General features: G+C 40.4%; 1 protein-coding gene across 2 annotated transcripts in view; it reads right to left on the bottom strand.

The window, feature by feature from the left end:
- Positions 1-20,680, bottom strand: part of NSMCE2 (NSE2 SUMO ligase component of SMC5/6 complex) — a 243,656-nt gene that overhangs the window by 127,121 nt on the left and 95,855 nt on the right. For both annotated transcript variants that reach the window (XM_026703655.2, XM_087931701.1), the window contains one exon: positions 15,970-16,123. In XM_026703655.2, the coding sequence (XP_026559440.1) occupies positions 15,970-16,123 (154 nt within the window). The remainder of the gene's footprint in view (positions 1-15,969; positions 16,124-20,680) is intronic.

Below are 20,680 nucleotides of genomic sequence, written 5' to 3'. Positions count from 1 at the left end.
GATGATGAACCCTTCAAAGGCTGCGACTCACTTCTTCCCATCTGAGCATCGTGGTAGTGCGGATTTGGAGACCACAGTACATGTTAGTAACCTGAATTGGAAACGCTTTCTCAAGCACACCTGTTGATTGCATTTGTGCAACATGCTTTACCAGGTTGCTGAATTAACCTACCTTCTGGGATTGCATAACACACTGAAATATGAATTAATAAAATAGGCTGGGCAGATAATCAATTCAAATAGGAATAGAGCTGGAACAGACCTTGTAGGTCATCTAGTCCAACCCCCTTGCCCAAACAGGAGACCCTATACCATTTCTGACAGATGGAAGTCTAGTCTCTTCTTGAAAGCCTCCAGTGACGATGCTCCCACAACTTCTGAAGGCAACTTCTGTTCCATGGACTGATTGTTCTGTCAGAAAATTTCTCCTCAATTCTAGGTTGCTTCTCTCCTTGATTAGTCTCCATCCATTGTTTCTTGTCTTGCCTTCAGATGCTTTGGAGAATAGGTTGACTCCCTCTTCTTTGTGCCAGCTCTTCAAATATTGGAATGCTGTATCATGTCCTTTTCTCCAGACTAGCCATACCCAAATCCTGCAACCATTCTTCATGTGTTTTAATCATCTTTAATCATCTAAGTTGCTTTCTCTGCACTTTTTCCATAGTCCTCAACTTATGACCTCAATTGGGACCAGAATTTCCATTGGTAAGCAAGGTTAAGGGAATCATGGCTGATTTTATTACCTTTTTTGCCATAGTTGTTAAAGCGAATCACTGCAATTGTTAAATGAATCCTGCAGTCATTAAGCAAATCCAGCTTCTCCCATTGACTTTAGTTGTTCGTAGCCAGCTGGAAAGATCCCAAATGGTAATCACATAACTCCGGGATACTGCAACCATCATAAATCCATGCCAGAGTTGTCAATCACCCAAATTTTGAATGTGTGACCGTGGGGATGCTACAATGGTGGTAAGCATGAGACACTTTTTTTCAGTGCCATTGTAAGTTTGAACCATCACTAAATGAATGATTATAAGTCAAAGACTACCAGTACAATAAACCAAAACACATATACCTACAATATACACACATCCGATTAAATCTAATCTTAGGATTTTATACAAAGGCAATTTTTGGGCTTTTATTTAACACAAATAAGTAAGTTTATTTTTATAACACTGCTACAGTATATGGACACACTTGCAGTTCTGGATGTGAATGTGAAGTTCCTTTTCAGCTTTTATTTGTTTTTAGCCACTTTATGAAAAAAAGACTAAAGGGCTGGCTCCATATTTGCTGGTAGGCAGATCATAAGAAAACTTTGCAATGTTTTCTTGATCAACCCAGATTTCTCCAAAAAGATCGGATCTGGAAATGCTGCAATTCCACCACAGTTTGGCCTTGATTTTTTTTATTTTTTTACATTCCCAGTCCTACAAAAAGTACATTAACAAATCAGATATCCTGGCCAGCTGTTCAGATTGGAATGCAAATATCATTGGGATTTCACATTCCTTCATATTTTGCAATGTAGCTTTTGGCTTTTAAAACAGTACATATTTTTGGATAAAATATATTGAGAAATAAAAGATTCTTTTGAGGAAAATACAATGAAGAATACATATTTACTAGTAGTTCTACAGATTTTTTTTTAAACTTTCAGAATAAGGCAACCAATTGGTTTATAAAACTGATCTTCACCAAACTGGTATTCTTCAATGCCATTGCTAGCTAAGATTTCTGAAAGTTGAAATTCAGCACATCTGAATGGCATCAAATTTGCATAAAACAATATAGACTCGTCTACCCCATAAGATCCATCCTGCAAGACATATTTCCTGAAAATTTTAGTGTAGCCTTCAATTCCCATTTCATTTGCATTGAAATAAATATATTTTTTCCTAGGGCTTTACTTCCCACCCCTACATCTCCCTCACTTTCTTCTCTGGTCTTCTCTTGTCTCTTGTATGTCCACTTGTACATTGTAAGTTCTCCAAGCAAGAGATTTCTACTTCTACTACTGAATGTGGCAGCATGGTGGCTTAGTGGTTAAGATGCTGGACTTGTCGGTTGGAAAGTTGGCAGCAGCCAAGGTTCGAGACCCGAACACTATATGATGGGGTGAGCTCCCATCTTGCCATAGCTCCTACTCACCTAGCAGTTCGAAAGCACGCAAATGCAAGTAGATAAATAGGTACCACTTCAGTGGGAAGGTAACATTGCTCCATGATGTCATGTTGGCCACACAACCGAGGAAATGTCTTTGGACAGTGCTGGTGGCTTAATGGCCTTCAAATAGAGATGAGCATTGCTTCCTATAGTCATCAATGACTAACAGAGTAAAATCTATAGGGACTCCTTTATCTTTTCTTTTTTAATTATAAGAATACAACACGGTGCAGCCGTTCTGGCATTACAATTGTTATACATATATAAATTTTACTTCACCATTTATAATCCTCTTGTTTGATAAATTGTTTACTAATTATTCTAATCATCATAGTTACTTATGCTCTGACCTTGCCTTCTTCTATGCAACCACTGATTTATTTCGCATTTCATAGTACTCAGATTCCCCCTTGTTTTTTTAATTCTAGGTTAACCTGTCTGATTCTGCACAGGCCATAATTTTCCTTATTATCTCTGTTTCTGGCGTTATGCTTTCCTTCTTCCAGTATTGCGCATATATTATTCTAGCTGCCATCAACACATGTACTATTAGATAAATTAAATCCTTCCTATATCCTTCTGGTATTATTCCTAGGAGGAAAAAATGGCCGCTTAAATGGAATACACTCTCCCACCATTTGTTCCACCCACAAGAGCCCAACAACAGATATAAACGCAATGTAAACCGCTTCAAACTTGATTGCAGGAAGTACGATTTCAGCAACAAGAGTGGTCAATGTCTGGAACTCACTACCTGACTGTGTTTTCATGTGCTCAAACCCCCACTCCTTTACCCTCAAACTAACCTCTATTGGCCTCACCCCACGCCTAAGAGGTCTGGAAGGGCCGTACATAAGCGCACAATCCTGCCTGCCATCCCTGTCCTATTGTCCCCAATTATTAGTTCCTACTTCTAATATTTAAACTTATGTTTATTCTTATTTCTATTGTATTGTAAGCTTTTGACAAAATAAATAGATAAAAATAATAAATAAATAAATGAATAATAAATGTCTTGATCAGTCTTTTTACTGTACAGAGTGGGCACGCCATAGCCACTGAGAAAGCGACATGGGCATTTATCCTATACTCCATCACATGTGATCTTCCATCCGTCTTTTTGTAGCATCCCTAACTCCCCCTTCCCCAGGATTATAGCATCAAAAAGTAGCAGCAAAAGATCCAATGTTGGTAGCAGATGTCAAATGTTAAAATTAAAATTAATGAATTTGGCACCTTAAAGTTTCCCGCAGATTTTATTGTCCAATTGTACTTTTCAAATGTGCCTTTATTTTAAAAGCTTCTGTGTATATATCACCACCCACTGAAGCCTGCATAAGCCGGGGGCGGGGGGGGGGAATCAATTTAAAAATATTGTTGCACCCAATTATCAAACAACACCATGGCTGGAGGTGATGGAAGTTAAAATCGAATTCATTTGGAAAGTACCAATTTGAAGAAAGTACAGTACAGGTAATCCTCAAGTTACAACCAGTTGCATTGGAGGATCGTTTGAACTTATGACAGATCCCACCAAAGCTACCTATGACCTGATTTTGAAGTTATGACATCTACATATCCTTCAGTCATATGGGCACATTTTGGGCATTGGGCAATCATTTGTAGCCTCCCATGGTCACATGACTGCAATTTTTATGCTTTTTTTTGGTCTGTTTCTGGCATTTAATCCCAATTTCTACCAAAAAATGCCCATTGGGTAAAATAGATTCGCTTAACAACCATGGTGCTTTCTTTACAACCACAGTGTTGCTTAACGATTGTTGCAAAAGACGCCAACAAATCAGGTCCAGTGACGTGAAGCCTCAGCTTACAATTGCAATGACTTACAACGTTAAATCCAGACTCTATAGTCATAAGTCGAGTACTACCTGTATAGAAACAAACAACCTTCTCCCAGCCAGCTGCTACTTTCACAATGGCCAACAGAACAACATGTCTGAGCTGCTCCAAATTCAAAGGGGCTCTCTGCCAATAAGATATAAGATTCAGTCCTAAAAGCACCTAGCTAATTCGGGTGGATTGCTCAAGAAATGCGAGCCAAAACTGCTTCATGTTTGCTTATCCATGTTTTGAAACACATCGTGCTTAGTAGCTGCCAAAAATTAAGGGTGCATTACCAATGTAGGTCTGAGGGATCATGAAACATCGATGGGAACAAGCTATCTTTGATTTCTGCTTGTTCAAAGGAAACATTTCAAATAACTTTGCTTCGGTAATATCCCACGGGTGTAGGGGTGGATATTAGAGAAAGGAAGGAAAAAAAAAAAAACACCGAAAGGTAATTATGTAGATAGATTACCAGAGCTACATTAGATTGCCAAACAATTACACATGATTATGACTGCCTGTTAAAGAAGTGCTTTCTTCCTTTGCATTTTAATGTATGGCTTTTATTCATCAGACTTAAGTTGCTGTAATTATTATTTGAAGCCTAGAGTGAGATAAAGTAATCAAGCTGCTATTACTTAGTGCTCTTCTGACTGTGGGAAGAGAATTCCTACACAACCTCTGTTTACGAGTCCAGACACAACTTGTAAAAGTCAAAGGCCGTCAACATTTTTCTCTCCCAAGGCTTTTCATCCCCATGCAGATTTAAGGTAAACGATGGCGCTTATTCCCAGGAGATTTGGCTAAGGCTGTTGACCTTCCTCGTTTTTATCCCCACTGGACAAAAAATATTTAATTGGGAGGGGGAGGGCTTTGTTTTTGTTTTGTTTTTGAAGGCCTATGGTTAAATGAGCAACAAGAGTCCCTCTCCAAGGACAAGGCAAAAGGGAAAACGTCACTGGCGAAATTTACACAGCACAATAGACTAAGTTAAATTCAAGTTTGGTGGTTCGTAGTTAAAATGTTTTGGAATTCAACCTTTGTTGCGAGATGTTAGACGGATCACACTAACATATTAAAATTATTGCATAATTTATTCGCTTGGACACCAGGCATTGAAATTTGACATTTTTCAATAAATCATAAGGTGGCCTCATTCTCTCTTTCTCTCTAACAGGAATTATCCCTTCTCTGGTAAAACTTTTCTCTCAAATATTTTTTTAACATTTATTTGCTGGCATTTTAAAAAGTCTCAATATTTAGACCCTTCTTTGGATTTTATCTCTCTTAAGCTTCCAAGAGAAAGAACTACTAACTATTCTATGTACTTCCTCTCTGACATTAGTAGCAGTATAACCCTGTCCTGATTAAAGTAGTTTACATCTATTTTCCCCAACACAGTAAAATATAGAGAATAATAGAGTTGGAAGGGACCTTGGAGGTCTTCTAGTCCAACCCCTGCTCAAGCAGGAGACCCTATACCATTTCACACAAGTGGCTATCCAGTCTCTTCTTAAAAGCCTCCCGTGATGGAACACCCACAACTTCTGGAAACAATTTGTTCCACTAATTAATTGTTCTGTTAGGAAATTTCTCCTTAGATCTAGGTTGGATCTCTCCTTGGTTAGTTTCCATTCATTGCTTCTTGTCCTGCCTTCAGGAGTTTTGGAGCATAGCTTGACTCCCTCTTCTTTGTGGCAGCCTCTCAAATATTAGAAGACACCTTCATGTCACTCCTAGTCCTTCTTTTCATTCAACTAGACATAGACGTACCCAATTCCTACAATCATTTTTCATATGTTTTATTCTCCAGGCCCTTAGTCATCTTAGCTGTTCTTCTCTGCATTCTTTCCAAAGTCTCGACATCTTTTTTATAATAACGTGACCAAAACTGGATGCAGTATTCCAGATGCGATCTTGCTAAGGTTTTATAAAGTGGTACTAATACTTCCCATGATCTATCCCTCCTGTTTACGCAACCAAGGATTGCATTGGCTTTTTTGGCTGCTGCCACACAATGCTGGCTCATATTTAACTGACCGCCCACTAGGACTCCAATGTCCCTTTCACAGTTACTGCTTTTTAGCCAGGTTTCTTCTAATCTGCACTTATACATCACAGCACCTTGGAGACATATTAAGACTCTAACTCCCATCAAACCTACTCAGCACCGGTTGTCTAATAGGAATGTAGAAAGAAGATTACTTAAGGAGGGCTGTTTTACAATCCAAGTTGCATTTTATAATTGGCTGTAAGAGTATTAACAATCACATACAAAGCAGTGAATCTTGGTTATGCATAGCAGTGTAAGAATATCATACGACCTGTTAATACTTAAGAAATAAATTGCTGCCACAAATAGAAGTCTGTGACTCTTAAAACAACTGAAGGCTTATCATCAGTCAAATCCGAGAGAAATTATTCTTAAAAGTAGCACCGAATAAAGAAACAAATTGCAATTCATCCAACAGTCTCCTCATATGCACATTATTAATCCTAAAGATGGACGAAATTTCTGATGAGTGCAAGCAAGCCTGGTCACAAGATGTAATGATTTTGTAATACAACTCAATTGCACAAGTGAATTACTTATACAATCAAGAATTATGGGAACAGAATGATCTGATGAAGAGGGGGAAAATGTTGCTGAACATCATCAAAATCAGCTGCTGTTGCTTAATTGCTAAGCCCAGGCAACTGTAGCACTGCGCTGAAAGGATCCAACAGTTTTCTTCTCTGCAAGGATAATAAAGTCACCAATTCCCAACCCTGCTGGGCAGACGGTTGGCACCCCTGCTCTCGGCAAGCAGTAAGTGCTAATTTCGGGAGGTGGGGTCAAAAGAAAAAAAATACTGCTGGGTTGAATTTCTGGAGAAGAGTGAGAGCAGTGAAGCAAGTCTGAATATTAGTCAGTCGGCTGGTCAAGGCAATATTGTCTTGCAAAACATTCTCTGAAGTTCTGACTAATTCTTAGGTGAGAAAAAACTGAGAAGTGCACAGCCGAATTTATAAAAAGTAACAGAATAACAGAGTTGGAAGGGACTTTAGAGATCTTCTAGTCCAACACACACCCCTCCCACTTAGGCAGGGAGCCCTATACCATTTCGGACAAGTGACTGTCCATTCTCTTCTTAAAAACTTCCAGTGTTGGAGCATTTACAACTTCTGGAGGTAAGCTGTTCCACTGATTAATTGTTCTAACTGTCAGGAAATTTCTCCTTAGTTCTAAGTTGCTTCTCTCCTTGGTTAGTTTCCACCCTTTGCTTCTTGTTCTGCCCTCAGGTGCTTTGTAGCATAGCTTGACTTCCTCTTCTTTGTGGCAGCCCCTGAGATATCAGAATATCGCTATCATGTCACCCCTAGTCCTTCTTTTCATTAAATTAGGCATACCCAATTCCTGCAACCGTTCTTTATATGTTTTAGCCTCCAGGGCCAAATGTGCGCATCTACTTATGTTTTCTTGCTCTAAGGTAGGGCAGGATAAGGAAGACAGAGCACTGAGAATCACCTATGATGCTATGAATGCTGGCTGGCTGTTTTGCCCCATTTCTGAGATGCTATCTGCTATTTCTGGTAAGATGGTATCTGGTGCGGTATAAGAATTTGCAGGAGTATCTTTCCACAGCCACTTCTTGCAAATGATCAGCAATATCTCCACTCATATCAAATCTATCTTCAACGCAGTCGTAGATCAGCATAAACACAGGTGCAGGTAGTCCTCGACTTAAAACAGTTCATCTAGTGACCTGTCATGCCTCTGTTGGAGTCTGAATCCAAGGAAGAGGATGAACAACTGACAGGGAGTGGGAGTGTGGCTCCATTGGCTGTGGAGGAAACTGGGGAAGGGCAAAGTCCGGCTGGGCAGACCAGAGAGAGGTAGAACAAGGGAGAGGGAGTTTGAGGAAGACCCAGGCCCACCCCACTCTAGGGCATGCAGGGAGGACAGAAAAGAGAGCAACGTGGGTTGCATGGCTTATGGGGAAGGAAAGGGTCCTGATTCCCTTCATTAGGCTCAGCTGGGAATGAAAGTTTAAAAGAGATGCAAGCTGAGTGTGGCAGCTGCTGGGAGCAAATGTGAGTTTATCTTGTGTTCACTTTGGTTATCTGTGTTCCTGGCATCTTCCCAACAATGTTGAGTTATTGCCATGCCTTCACGTATGGAATTCCTTTTCTTTCCCTGCCAGACTAATTACCTCATCTTGCCTTGATTGGACTTATAGTTATAGTTTTTGTTGACCCCATTTTGGACTTGATTCTCTGCAGCCCAAAGGCTGTTCCTGGGAGTTTTTTCTCCAGCCAGAAGGTAACCAGGACATTGGGGGCAAAGTTGGAGCTAATAAAGGGATTCCTACTGATTATCTGACTGTGTTGCCTTCGTGCCACACCCCGGGTCATCACAGTGACTGTACAAAGTTACAATGGCACTGAAAAAAGTGGTTTATGACCATTTTCACACTTATGACTGTTATGGCATCCCCATGATCACGTAATCAAAATTCAGATGCTTGACAACTGATTCATATTGATGATGGTCACAATATACTTGGGTCATGTGATCCCCTTTTGCCACGTTCTGGCAAGCAAAGTCAATGGAAAAGACAGATTCACTTAACAATTGTGTTACTAATGTAACAACTGCAAAGATTCACTTAACAATCCTGGCAAGAAAGGTCCTAAAATGGGGCAAAACTCATTTAACGAATGTCCCACTTAGCAACAGAAATGTTGGGCTCAATTGTGGTCATAAATTGAGGAGTACCCGTGGTGCTTAATTTATTACATAATTGATCCGGGAATTACAGTACAGGTAGCCCTGGGGCTGCATTGAATCTTGGAGATTCATAGAGAATCAACAAACTTTTCTAATGATGAGAAAGTAACATTTAATACAATGGGGGTGAGTTCCACCTCTCTTGTCATCTGCAGAATGGTGTGGGGGACTCAAACTTCTCGGCACAGATTAGAAATAAAATCAAGGAAGCCATACATTTTGGCTGGCCATAAAAGTGAGTAGTGGTCTACTGGCCTCAAATTCCAAGCTTAATATATTTATTTTTTTTAAAAAAAAATATTAAAATTTAAAAAGAACAATAAAGGGGAGGAGAATATTTGGTCCTTGGTGCTCTCCAACTTTTCGTTGTTTTCACCTGGAAAATTGTGATCCTCCAAGATAAAAAAACAACAACACTAGAGCAGTGGTAGCTAAGCTTTTTGGGCTCCCGTGCCGATAACTGCGCCCGCCTTTGCCTGCTCGTGCTCATGTGCCATCACCTAGAAGGCAATGCGCGCGGGGCCCCCCATGCCTCCTGTGCATGTGTACCCTCCCAGATGCGCCATGTGCTTCTGAGCATGCACAAGTGTGTCCTGTGCACTGCCGTGCCCCCACACATGTGGGCCAGATACCCAACAATCAGCGGTCAGGCAGGCGGTGCGCATGCATGTTCAGTAGGCCTTTTCTGGGTGAGTACTCATCTGCCGCCAGTAATGGCTCTGCATGCCACTTCCGGCACGCTCGCCATAGGTTCGCCACCACGGCACTAAAGAATTCCTGGATGCCTGGCAGTCTGACAAATTAGCCATCAACAGGTACATAGACATAAACAATATCTACATACTGTGCAAGAGAGACAATCAACAAGCTAAAAAGGAAACAAACAGACCAAAACACCTCCCCACCAGCAATCAACACTCAGGTGAGTAGAAATTAACACTAAGATTAACATTAGACCAGCAATCAAAAAATAAATAATACCCCAATCAAGGAACCGTCAAAAGAGCTAACTGTCAACAGCTATACAGGCAGTCCTCGACTTACAACAGTTCACTTAGTGACTGTTCAAAGTTACAACAGCACTGAGAAAAGTGACATGACCATTTTTCACACTAATGACCATTGCAGCATCCCCATGGTCATTTGAAATGCAATGATTTACATTCAGAGGCTCCACCAAGGACTCACATTTATGACAGTTGCAGTGTCCCAGGGTCATGTGATTCCCTTTTACAACCTCCTGACAAGCAAAGTCAATGGGGAAGCCAGATTCACTGAACAACCATGTAACTAACTTAACAACTGCAGTGATTCGCTCAATAAATGTGGCAAAAAAAGTCGTAAGATGGGGCAAAACTCACTTAACACATTTCTCACTTAGCAACATAAATTTTGGGCTCAATTGTGATCATAGGTTGAGGACTACCTACCTGTACCAAGAAACCATCAAGACCATCCGCACCGACAATGACAGGACAAGCCACTAGAATATTAAACAGAAAACAAACCCTACTCCTTACTAGCACCAATGATATTACTGAGTTTCATAATGAAACATATGCAAAAAAAATAACCAAACTCGGAGAGAGCCCCAAGGACCATTCAGAAACTATCGTAAAAGGAAAAAACAGAAGGAAATAAAATGCTAAAGTTAAAAAGTGACCAAAAAGTACATCAAACAAATTATTACAAAAGATGACCTTTGACTTTTTCCAGTCCAGAAACAATAATAAAATACAACAACTTCTAGGTTTAAACAAATAATAGCAATTATATAACAACCTTTAAAGTGGTAATATTAGTATATGAAAAACAATTCATATATAGTATTCTTAACTTAAGTTTAATCTAACCTGTAATAACCTATTAACTATACACAATTCATAATCATCTATTTAACAATGAACAGTATTTTTCTAATGAAATCAAGTGTGATCCTCAAGTCCCAAAGTCAAAGCTATGTGCATTTTATAAGACTGTGGCTGGCTGACAAGTACAAGTGCTTCCTACAAACGTTGTGTGGGCTTCTCCCTTCAAAGCCATTGTTTTAGTTATTTGCGGATTGATGCTGATTTAATCAATCTGTTAATAATTAAAAGATTAAGCACTGCTTGATTTATAGATTAAGACTTCTTAGAATGAATGACAATTTTATTTGTTATCATCATGATCACCAGTTTTGCTGGTCTATTCAGGTGACTCAATAATGAATTTAAATACTCTTTTCTAATACTTATCTCAGCAGCTGACAGCAGCAAGTTGCAGATCTCTTCTGGGTAATGGAGGGAGCTAAGCAAACTCATGCCTTGGACAGGAGACCACTAAGAAATATCAAGGCTCTATACTAGAATGGGAAGTTTTAAAAAATTTCTTAAAGAAGGCAGTGGCTAACCGTTTTTTGCATTGCGCTCAAGAATTCTTCAACAATATGTCCATGAAGTCATCAAGCTCCACTTGAAGAAGATGCTCACCTTCCGATTTTCCCACCCTATCTCTTCCTCCACAAGTATTTAACAACAGCTGTTGCCATAAGTTGGATCTTTTGAGCAAATATTTGACAGTTTTAAGAGTTAGATGTCTGTGTGTGTGTGTGTTAATTACCTATATGCATGTTGGTATGTATTCCCCCTGAAGCTAAGGCAGAAGCATTCCATTACAATTGCATGGTTATTGTTTTGCATTCCTTAGCAGCATAACCTTTGTGGTTGTGCGAAAATAAAGACTGCCAAGCTAATATAGTACCAGCAAATGATCTGTTTCCTAGCCAACACCAGCTTCTTTTTCAAAAGATAAACTTGGTTTAGGCCTAGAATTCCCATCTTACTATAGATTAAGTCCATTGCATCTGAACGGTTGCAGAAGGCTGCAGTAAAAGAGAATGAAATTATTCCTAAACTATCTCACGTTCCCAATGTTGTACCAGGATTAATGGACCTCATGTATAAAAGGAGACATAAAAGATCAAACTGCCTGAGTAAAATTCGAATTTCAGGGCATTGTGTTCCAGAGCAGCCTACACAACTCCTAAAATACTCACTAGAGTTATTCATGCATTTCAGCGAAGTTCAGGTTATTCATCAATAAGGAATTGATGGAGGTCTTGCACGTTAGTTAAGGACCAGGGTTGTGTAGAAACCCCAAATTAATTGAGAACTTAACTTGAAAATGATGTTAGGAGTTCTGTGGCCCTCCCCATCAAAGAACTAATTTCCCAGGATTCTCTTTTATAGAATGAGACACTGACATTTCAAATGTTCTGCCCACCTTTTCATTACAAAGCAAAGATTATGTCCCTCACTGTGTAGCCCACAGCGGCTCACTCTCGGGTATTATGCATGTCACAATATCCTAACAGTATATTCTATACGATGGGGGGACAAAGCTTTGAGAGCAGGTGAGTTCTCCTTTGCTGAAGATATAATAGGACAGCAGTCCCAACATTTCCAGATTGGTGGACTGATGGGGAAGGAAAGCAGAATGATTCTGTGTGACTGCCAGGCGCATGCGCAGCTCCATTTGCACAATGAAGCTCCTTGTGCAAGTGTGCACATCCATGGAACTGGAGTTTCGCACGCAAGCAGGGGTGGGATCCGACAGGATTAACTACTGGTTCAGTGATTTACGAGGTTCAGTGATTTACAATGTGCTTCCCTGCACGCTGCACGCGCAGCCTGTAAATCGTCATCAGCCTGGTGCCTGGACAGCTGAGCAGCGCTGCATGCCAAGAAGCAGCCTTTGAAAAAGCACTTTTTTCCTGTGTTTTTAACTGCAGCTGTGCCTCACACGGCAGCTGAAGTTGAAAACGCAGGAAATAAAGGTCTGGTAAGAGCCCGGGCAGGCGGGTGGGCAAAAACATCCGCAGACATAGAATTGGTTCTATGTCTGCTGCTCTTCAGAGCTACCGGTTCTACAGAGGTGGACAGAACCAGTAGAAACCCACCCCTGCATGCAAGCACACATGGCCACTACTCATGCAGGGGAGCTGCATGTTTGCCTGCCACTTGCGCAGCCTGGCTGTAAATGGGCCACGCCCTGATAGTGGGCTGTGGCCCAGATATTGAGGACCTCTGCTTTAGCGCATTGCATCAGCATTCTTACCTGCAGATTTTGCACAGACTTTTCTTGCTAAGGAAGTATATTGTCAAGAGCTCTTTCTTTCTTTGCTGAGAACAGAAATCTAGTCTATAATTTATAATTGCTCATTTCCTCTCCCAACAAAGTATTTTAATACAATCATTATACCAAGCTGGAGGCAGCCCTTTCTTGGCTGATCTCAGAATGCTAAGCAGTATCAGGCACTAATGTTGAGAAGGGGGAAACCAGTAAATAAGACAGTCGTACTGAGAATCTCAGCATTTGAAAAACAGCAACAGTAAACTCTTCTGTATTCTTGTCTATGTCATCAAAAGGAATTGACTCAAGAGAAACTTAGCCCTTTGATTTTCCTTTGAAATCCACAGTATCCCAGTGCCTGAAGAACTTAGATGCCTTACTCCAAAAATCTTCAAAAGATTTTCCACATCAGCCTACCTAAGGTTACCTATTCACAATGATTTATCTACCTTATGAAAACATGCTCTAGAGGAGGGGTGTCAAACTTAAGGCCCGGGGCTGGATCCAGCTCATGAAGTGCTTAGATTTCGCCCATGGGATCGCCCTGGAAACAGCAAAGGACCGACCCACGGTGCCTCTGGCAGCCAAAATGGGGCTCGGGAGGGCCACGTGCAGCTCTCACGAGTTCCATTTTCACTGGCAGAGGGTTGCAAGAGGCCGTTGCAGCTGAAACAGAGCTCAGGAGCCCATTCATGATGGCCAAGTGCTCAGGCCACCACAGGTGCCCCTGATATGAGTGACATTGAGCTGGCCACAGTCACCCTGGCCATGCCCACCCCAGCCCTCCAGGGTCAAACACAATGCTGATGCGGCCCTCAATGACACCCCTGGTATAGAGAAGCAGTTTCCAGACACTTCCTTCAGACAAATTATTGCCTCATCATCCCAAGCTTTGATAGGTCACAATAAGCTAAGAATTAGCTTAAGGCTCTGAAAGAAGTGGCTCCCATACCAGTTTAAAAAGTGCTTGTGGAACACCAAAATTCAATGCATATTAATCTTTTCAAAATCAATTGGATATGAACTAATTTCATAGATAGGCCTTCTGGGTTTTTTTTCTTGCCTTCTTCAAACTGGAAATGCAAGCTGTGTTATTCCCAATAGCATTGTGTCTGTGAATACCTGGAAGAAATTTGGAAAACAAGCTGTCCAAGGATCCCAGTTTTCCCACAGCAGCCCCAAAATGACTGAATTGAGCCATAGGAATTTTAATATGCTGCGGTGTTGCAGGGCTTATATACACAAGCTATAAACCTGGGAACAGACACCGTAAGCATTTTCTAACAATACAGTTCCATGATTATAGCAAAGGTCTCTTTAGAGTTGCAACACAGCCTGGATTGTGAAATTGGAGCAATTTTGTTAAGAGTGACAAAACAAAAACAGCTTACCTAATCAGTTTAGAGAGATCATATCAAAAAGAGAATGTAATAGACGTATAATTTTTTTTTAAAAAAAGCTCACTTTCAAATATTAAAAAAGGATATGAAGCAAGATTTTCCTTACATGGTTATATAAATAAAGCCAGTACCATGAGACTAAAGAAAAATCTTTTTTTTTTTACTACTGGGACACCTTCCTTGGAGCCCAGTAAAAGGAATGAAAATCACAGCATCCTCCTCCCTCCCATTGTCCTCTTTTGTGTTTAAAACAATTTGCTAGTAAATTAAAAGGAAAATGTTGAATCTGTTTAAGTGTACATATTAATTGGAAACAGAGGTATAACAGGAATCGTCCTGGCTTCCGTTCAGTTTGACAACAGAGAATTTGCTCTCCAAATTTTTTCAAAGGAGAAGAGAATTTTAGTGAAAATCTCATGGAGTATTGTGTGCTCACACTCATTTACTAACAAGAAGGCTCTTTGTGTGTCTTTGGGCATGAAGTCCTTTTGCGGTTGCTACATAAGGCTTTTTGCAAGTCCCTGGAGCCTTAAATTTAATGTCATGCTCTTTTTTGAGTTGGTCACTAATAGGGAAGAATCCTGTCCTTGAGAAATTATTAGAAGAGTTTTTTTTCCCCTTTCCAAGAAAGAATCCAGAGAAATCATCATTCACCCATTTGATGGAGAAATTCAAAAGGCCAGTTGTTAAAATGGAGCAGAAAGATCACAAAAAACCTATGTACTTTTTCTTCACAACATCAGCAACCACAAGGACTACTGTTTTTCCTTTCTTCCTCTTCAAAAGCCAAGAGGTAATTTGGGATAGGAGGGCTGAGCAAAAATGTATGTACTACTTGTTTTAGATCGGGGGTGTCAAACTCACGTCGTCACAGCAGCATCATGTGACGTATCGCGACATTCTTCCCCTTCGCTAAACTGGGTGTGGCGTGGCCAGCACGTGAGGCACCCGGCCCGTGGGCCAGGAATTTGACACCTCTGTTTTAGATGCACAGCAGTGGTTTCTCTACCTCTGACTACTGCAATGAGCATGGGCTGCCCTTGAAAAATACCCAGAAACTTTAATTAATTCAAAATGTGATGCCCTGCATGGTTTTGTGCAAATCTAGATCTGCACATTTGTCACTTCTCTTGCAGATTTGCTTCCAGCTCCAAATTGAGGTGCTGGTTTCCTTTTTAAAAACCTTACATGACTTGGGACCAGGTTATTTTAAGGGCCGTTTTTTTTCTCATTTACATCTACCCAACTCACCAGAGTAAGGAGTCAGGGTCCCCCACCCCCACCCAATGGGAGTACACCTAGTGCAAAACAGGAAGTAGGACCTTCTCCTTGATGGCTTTCTCCCTGTGGAACATCAACCCTGCGGGAATCAGATTGGTCCCCATCTTAATACTTTCAAGAGACCCTTAAGACCATAGTTCTGTCAGTGGGCCTAGAGACCCAAGGGTGGCATAAACCCAACCAAGTCGCTTGTTTGAGTGGTGTTGCTAGGTTTTTTATTTGGAATCTTATTTCTCATAAGCTGCCTGGAGTCACTGTGAGTTTGGTGGCTATATATATTTTCTTAATGCATGAATGAATATCACAAGTTCGTAGTAAGAGACAAAGGTAACAGAGGCACTGAGACCATGCACAACATGATAAGCTTAGCAATAAAGCCACACTTACCCTGAGCCTTCATTTGCTGTATCTGCTCCTTAAATAGGACAACTTTCTCATTTCTTTGTAAATCAGCATTACAGTTCTTGCTTTCCAGGTTTCTGAATCTCTCCATGACTAGGTGTCTTAAATCTGGGACAACTTCTGATTTATCTTGTTTTATCTGGGAAAGAAAAACACATAAAATAAAAGGAGACCTAGATTTAACCCAGTTTTTCCCAAAGGAATATTAGTTCTCTGAGCACATCAGAAAAAAAAGGGTAGTGATTTTCTAAAATTCCCAGATTATTTACTTTGTCCCAATGACATTAAATTCCGGAACTGCGAGAAATATGGAAATTATTACACAACAATTCTCATTAAACTTGGATTAACGCACTTAATTAATGACTTGCTTTGATTCAAAAAGGGAATTTTGAAATGAACGTGGTAAAAAAAAAATCTGTCACAAAATACTATCATAACATTGCACCATGTACACATTTTGAAAGCTTCCAGAAGAGTCAAAGAGAACGGAAGAAATGCCATCAGAAATGAAGCATTCTGAGAAATTGTGATATTGAAACTAGGCATGCTAATTCAATAGAAATGTTAAATATTATTTTTTTTAAATTAAACCAATGGACTGAAATTTTGAATTCTGCACAATATTAAAATGCATCCAGTCTGCTTTTAAAGCTACCTAAAATAAAGGCCGTGGCCAACTCTGAAGGCAACAAATTCCTCAGTACAGGCACTCTTTGAATTACAACAGTTTATTTAGTGACCATTCAAAGTTACAACAGCACTGAAAATAGTGACTTATGACCGTTTTTCACACTTCTGATCGTTGCAGCACAGTGGTGGGATACAAATTTTTTTACTACTGGTTCTGTGGGCATGGCAAGGGAAGGATAGTATAAAATCTCCATTCCCTCCCCACTCCTGCAGGAAGATTACTGCAAAATCCTGATTCCCTCCCCACCCCACTAACCTGCCTTCCAGCTCCATTCTCCTGTGCAGGGCAACCAAAGAAGACCCAGCCGATCAGCTGGGACTCGGGAGGCAGAGAAGAGATGAGGGTGAGGCCAGTCAGAGGTGGGATTTGCCGGTTCTCTGAACTATTTAAAATTTCTGCTACCGGTTCTCCAGAACTGATCAGAACCTGCTGAATACCACCTCTGTTGTAGCACCCCCGTGGTCATGTGTTTTATATTCAGATGCTTGATAACTGACTCACACTTATGGCGGTCACAGTGTTTTGGGGTGATGTGATCCCCTTTTGAGAACTTCTGACAAGCAAAGTCAATGGGGAAGCCAGATTCATTTAACAGCCATGTTACCAATTTAACAACTGCAGGGATTCAATCAACAAATGTGGCAAGAAAAGTTGTAAAATGGGCCACAACACACTTAACAAATGTCCCCCTTAGCAACATAAATTTGGGGCTCAATTGTGATCATAATTCGAGGGCTACCTGTATAACTAGACCAGTAGTTCCCACTCTTACTAACTTCCAGATGTTTGAATTTCAACTCTCATAATTCTCAATAATAGACAGAATAGGTAAGCAATTCTGGAAATTGACCTATACATCAGGATAGTGGATAGTGTTTCTCAGCCATGGTTGTTTGAAGATATGAGAACTTCAGTTCCCAACTCCTATGCTCGCTGCAGAATTCTGGGAGTTGAAGTCCACACCTTTCAAGTGGCCAAGATTGAGAAATACTGTTTTAAGAAGATAACTAGCTTGAGGAACACTTAACTATACTTCCTTCTTTTGGTTAGTTCTGAATCTCCCTTGTAGTTTCAAGGGATGAACTGAGTTCAAACACTGAATATTGATATGAAAAACTTTTCACCATCCACGCTTTCTACATCTTGTTCAGTTTTTATATGCTTCTATCTATCATATTTCCTCTTACTTGGTTTCATTCCACAATCACTACAGTCTTTTATTCTCAGTTCCAGACTACTCATTGTTATAATTGCCCACACTTTTTTTTTTCAGTTCAACAATATCTCCTTTGAGGTTTGATGAGCAATCTATGGAATGAAACCAGTGGTTCTCATGCTAGAGACAACCATTTTGTCAGTAAAATCTGATGTCTTCCAAGTCATTAACGGAACAACCATAGGAAGAATTATGGACTAAATCTATAAAATGTATGCCAAGTTAAAGGAAAACCAGTACAAAATGCTCTACAGATAGTATACAATGCCATCAGTAATATTTACCACAGACAAATCGCATAATAATAAACGTTGGAAATGTCGTGAATCAGAAAGAACATTTATTTTATCACATATGGGGGACATGTAAAAATCAATTTAAGTTTGAAATGAAACTACAAATCATTTTACTAGGCATAATAATCTCAGAAAAAAATTATCATAATCTAATGAGATATATGTTTACAACAGAAGAATAAATTTTGCTTAATATTGGAAGAAAGATACAATTCCAATAATATCTTATAGGAAACTTAAAACTTAAGGAATATGTAGCAATGGCAAAACTAATATATATCTAATAGAAGTTTAATCAAATTTAAGCAAGAATAGTCTCCATACATACAATATATTATACAACATGGCAAATACAAGCATTTACACTCTAGTTTCTAAGGTGACTTAAATTTATACAATATGGCAAATGAACAGATGTACAAAAGGGGAAGGGTTGGAAACCCATAATCCTTTTTCTTTCTTCTGCAAAATTATTGTTGGGTATTTTAATTCTTGTTAAATTAGTTTAGTTTATATTTTTCCCCTTTTATTAACAATATATCAGGTGTATACATCAATTTCAATATAAAGTAACTAACTCCAGACCAAATTCTTTATTGTCCAATAAATACTTAGATGTAATCTAGCTATCTACTCAATTTCAAAAACTAAAATTATTTAATTCTATGCTTGCGATATTGATATCATAAATTGTTTCATGCTCAAGTTGGGACTAGAACTCATAGTCTCCTAATGATTGGTCAAAGGTCACCCAGCCAGATTTCATGCCAAGGGAGGAACTAAAACTCACAGTCTCCTAGTTGCCCAGTTTCCAGTAGTAATGACCAACACCTTTACTATTAGGCCAAAATGGTTCTCAATATAGAACAATATACACTGCTCAAAAAAAATAAAGGGAACACAAAAATAAGACATCCTAGATCTGAATGAATGAAATATTCTTATTAAATACTTTGTTCATTACATAGTTGAATGTGCTGACAACAAAATCACACAAAAATTAGCAATGGAAATCAAATTTAGCAACCCATGGAGGTCTGGATTTGGAGTTGCACTCAAAATTAAAGTGGAAAAAAACACTATAGGCTGATCCAACTTTGATGTAATGTCCTTAAAACAAGTCAAAATGAGGCTCAGTAGTGTGTGTGGCCTCCACGTGCCTGTATGACCTCTCTACAACACCTGGGCATGCTCCTGATGAGGTGGTGGATGGTCTCCTGAGGGATCTCCTCCCACACCTGGACTAAAGCATCCCCCAACTTCTGGACAGTCTGTGGTGCAACGTGGCATTGGTGGATGGAGCGAGCCATGATGTCCCAGATGTGCTCAATTGGATTCAGGTCTGGGGAACGGGTGGGCCAGTCCATAGCATCAATGCCTTCGTCTTGCAGGACCTGCTGACACACACCAGCCACATGAGGTCTAGCATTATCGTGCATTAGGAGGAACCCAGAGCCAACTGCACCAGCATATAGTCTCACAAGGGGTTTGAGGATCTCATCTCGGTACCTAATGGCAGTCAGGCTACCTCTGGCGAGCACATGGAGGGTTGTGCGGCCCCTTAAAGAAATGCCACCCCCCACACCATTACTGACCCACTGCCAAACCGGTCGTGCTGGAGGATGTTGCAGGCAGCAGAATGTTCTCCATGGCGTCTTCAGACCCTGTCACATCTGTCACATGTGCTCAGTGTGAACTTGCTTTCATCTGTGAAGAGCACAGGGTGCCAGTGGCGAATTTGCCAATCTTGGGGTTCTTTGGCAAATGCCAAACGTCCTGCATGGTGTTGGGCTGTAAGCACAACCCCCACCTGGGGATGTCGGGCCCTCATACCACCCTCATAGAGTCTGTTTCTGACCGTTTGAGCAGCCACATGCACATTTGTGGCCCACTGGAGGTCATTTTGCAGGGCTCTGGCAGTGTTCCTCCTGTCCCTCCTTGCACAAAGGTGGAGGTAGCGGCCCTGATGCTGGGTTGTTGCCCTCCTACAGCCTCCTCCACATCTCCTGATGTACTGGCCTGTCTCCTGGTAACGCCTCCATGCTCTGGACATTACACTGACAGACACGGCAAACCTTCTTGCCACAGCTCGCACTGATGTGCCATTCTGGATGAGCTGCACTACCTGAGCCACTTGTGTGGGTTGTAGACTCTGTCTCATGCTACCACAAGAGTGAAAGCACCATCAGCATTCAAAAGTGACCAAACCATCAGCCAGAAAGCATAGGAACTGAGAAGTGGTCTATGGTCACCTCCTACAGAACCACTCCTTTATTGGGGATGTCTTGCTAACTGCCTATGCTTTCCACCTATTGTCTATTCCATTTGCACAATAGCATGTGAAATTGATTGTCAATCAGTGTTGCTACCTTAAGTGGACAGTTTGATTTCACAGAAGTGTGATTGACTTGGAGTTACATTGTGTTGTTTAAGTGTTCCCTTTATTTTTTTGAGCAGTGTATAATATAGCTTGAATAATATAGCTAGAAC

The sequence above is a fragment of the Pseudonaja textilis genome, chromosome 3 (genome assembly GCF_049901715.1).
Source record: "Pseudonaja textilis isolate UNSWEBS1 chromosome 3, rPseTex1.2, whole genome shotgun sequence".
NCBI lineage: Eukaryota > Metazoa > Chordata > Lepidosauria > Squamata > Elapidae > Pseudonaja > Pseudonaja textilis.
Note: the sequence above shows the minus strand (reverse complement) of the source record. Positions and strands in the feature narration are given on the sequence as shown.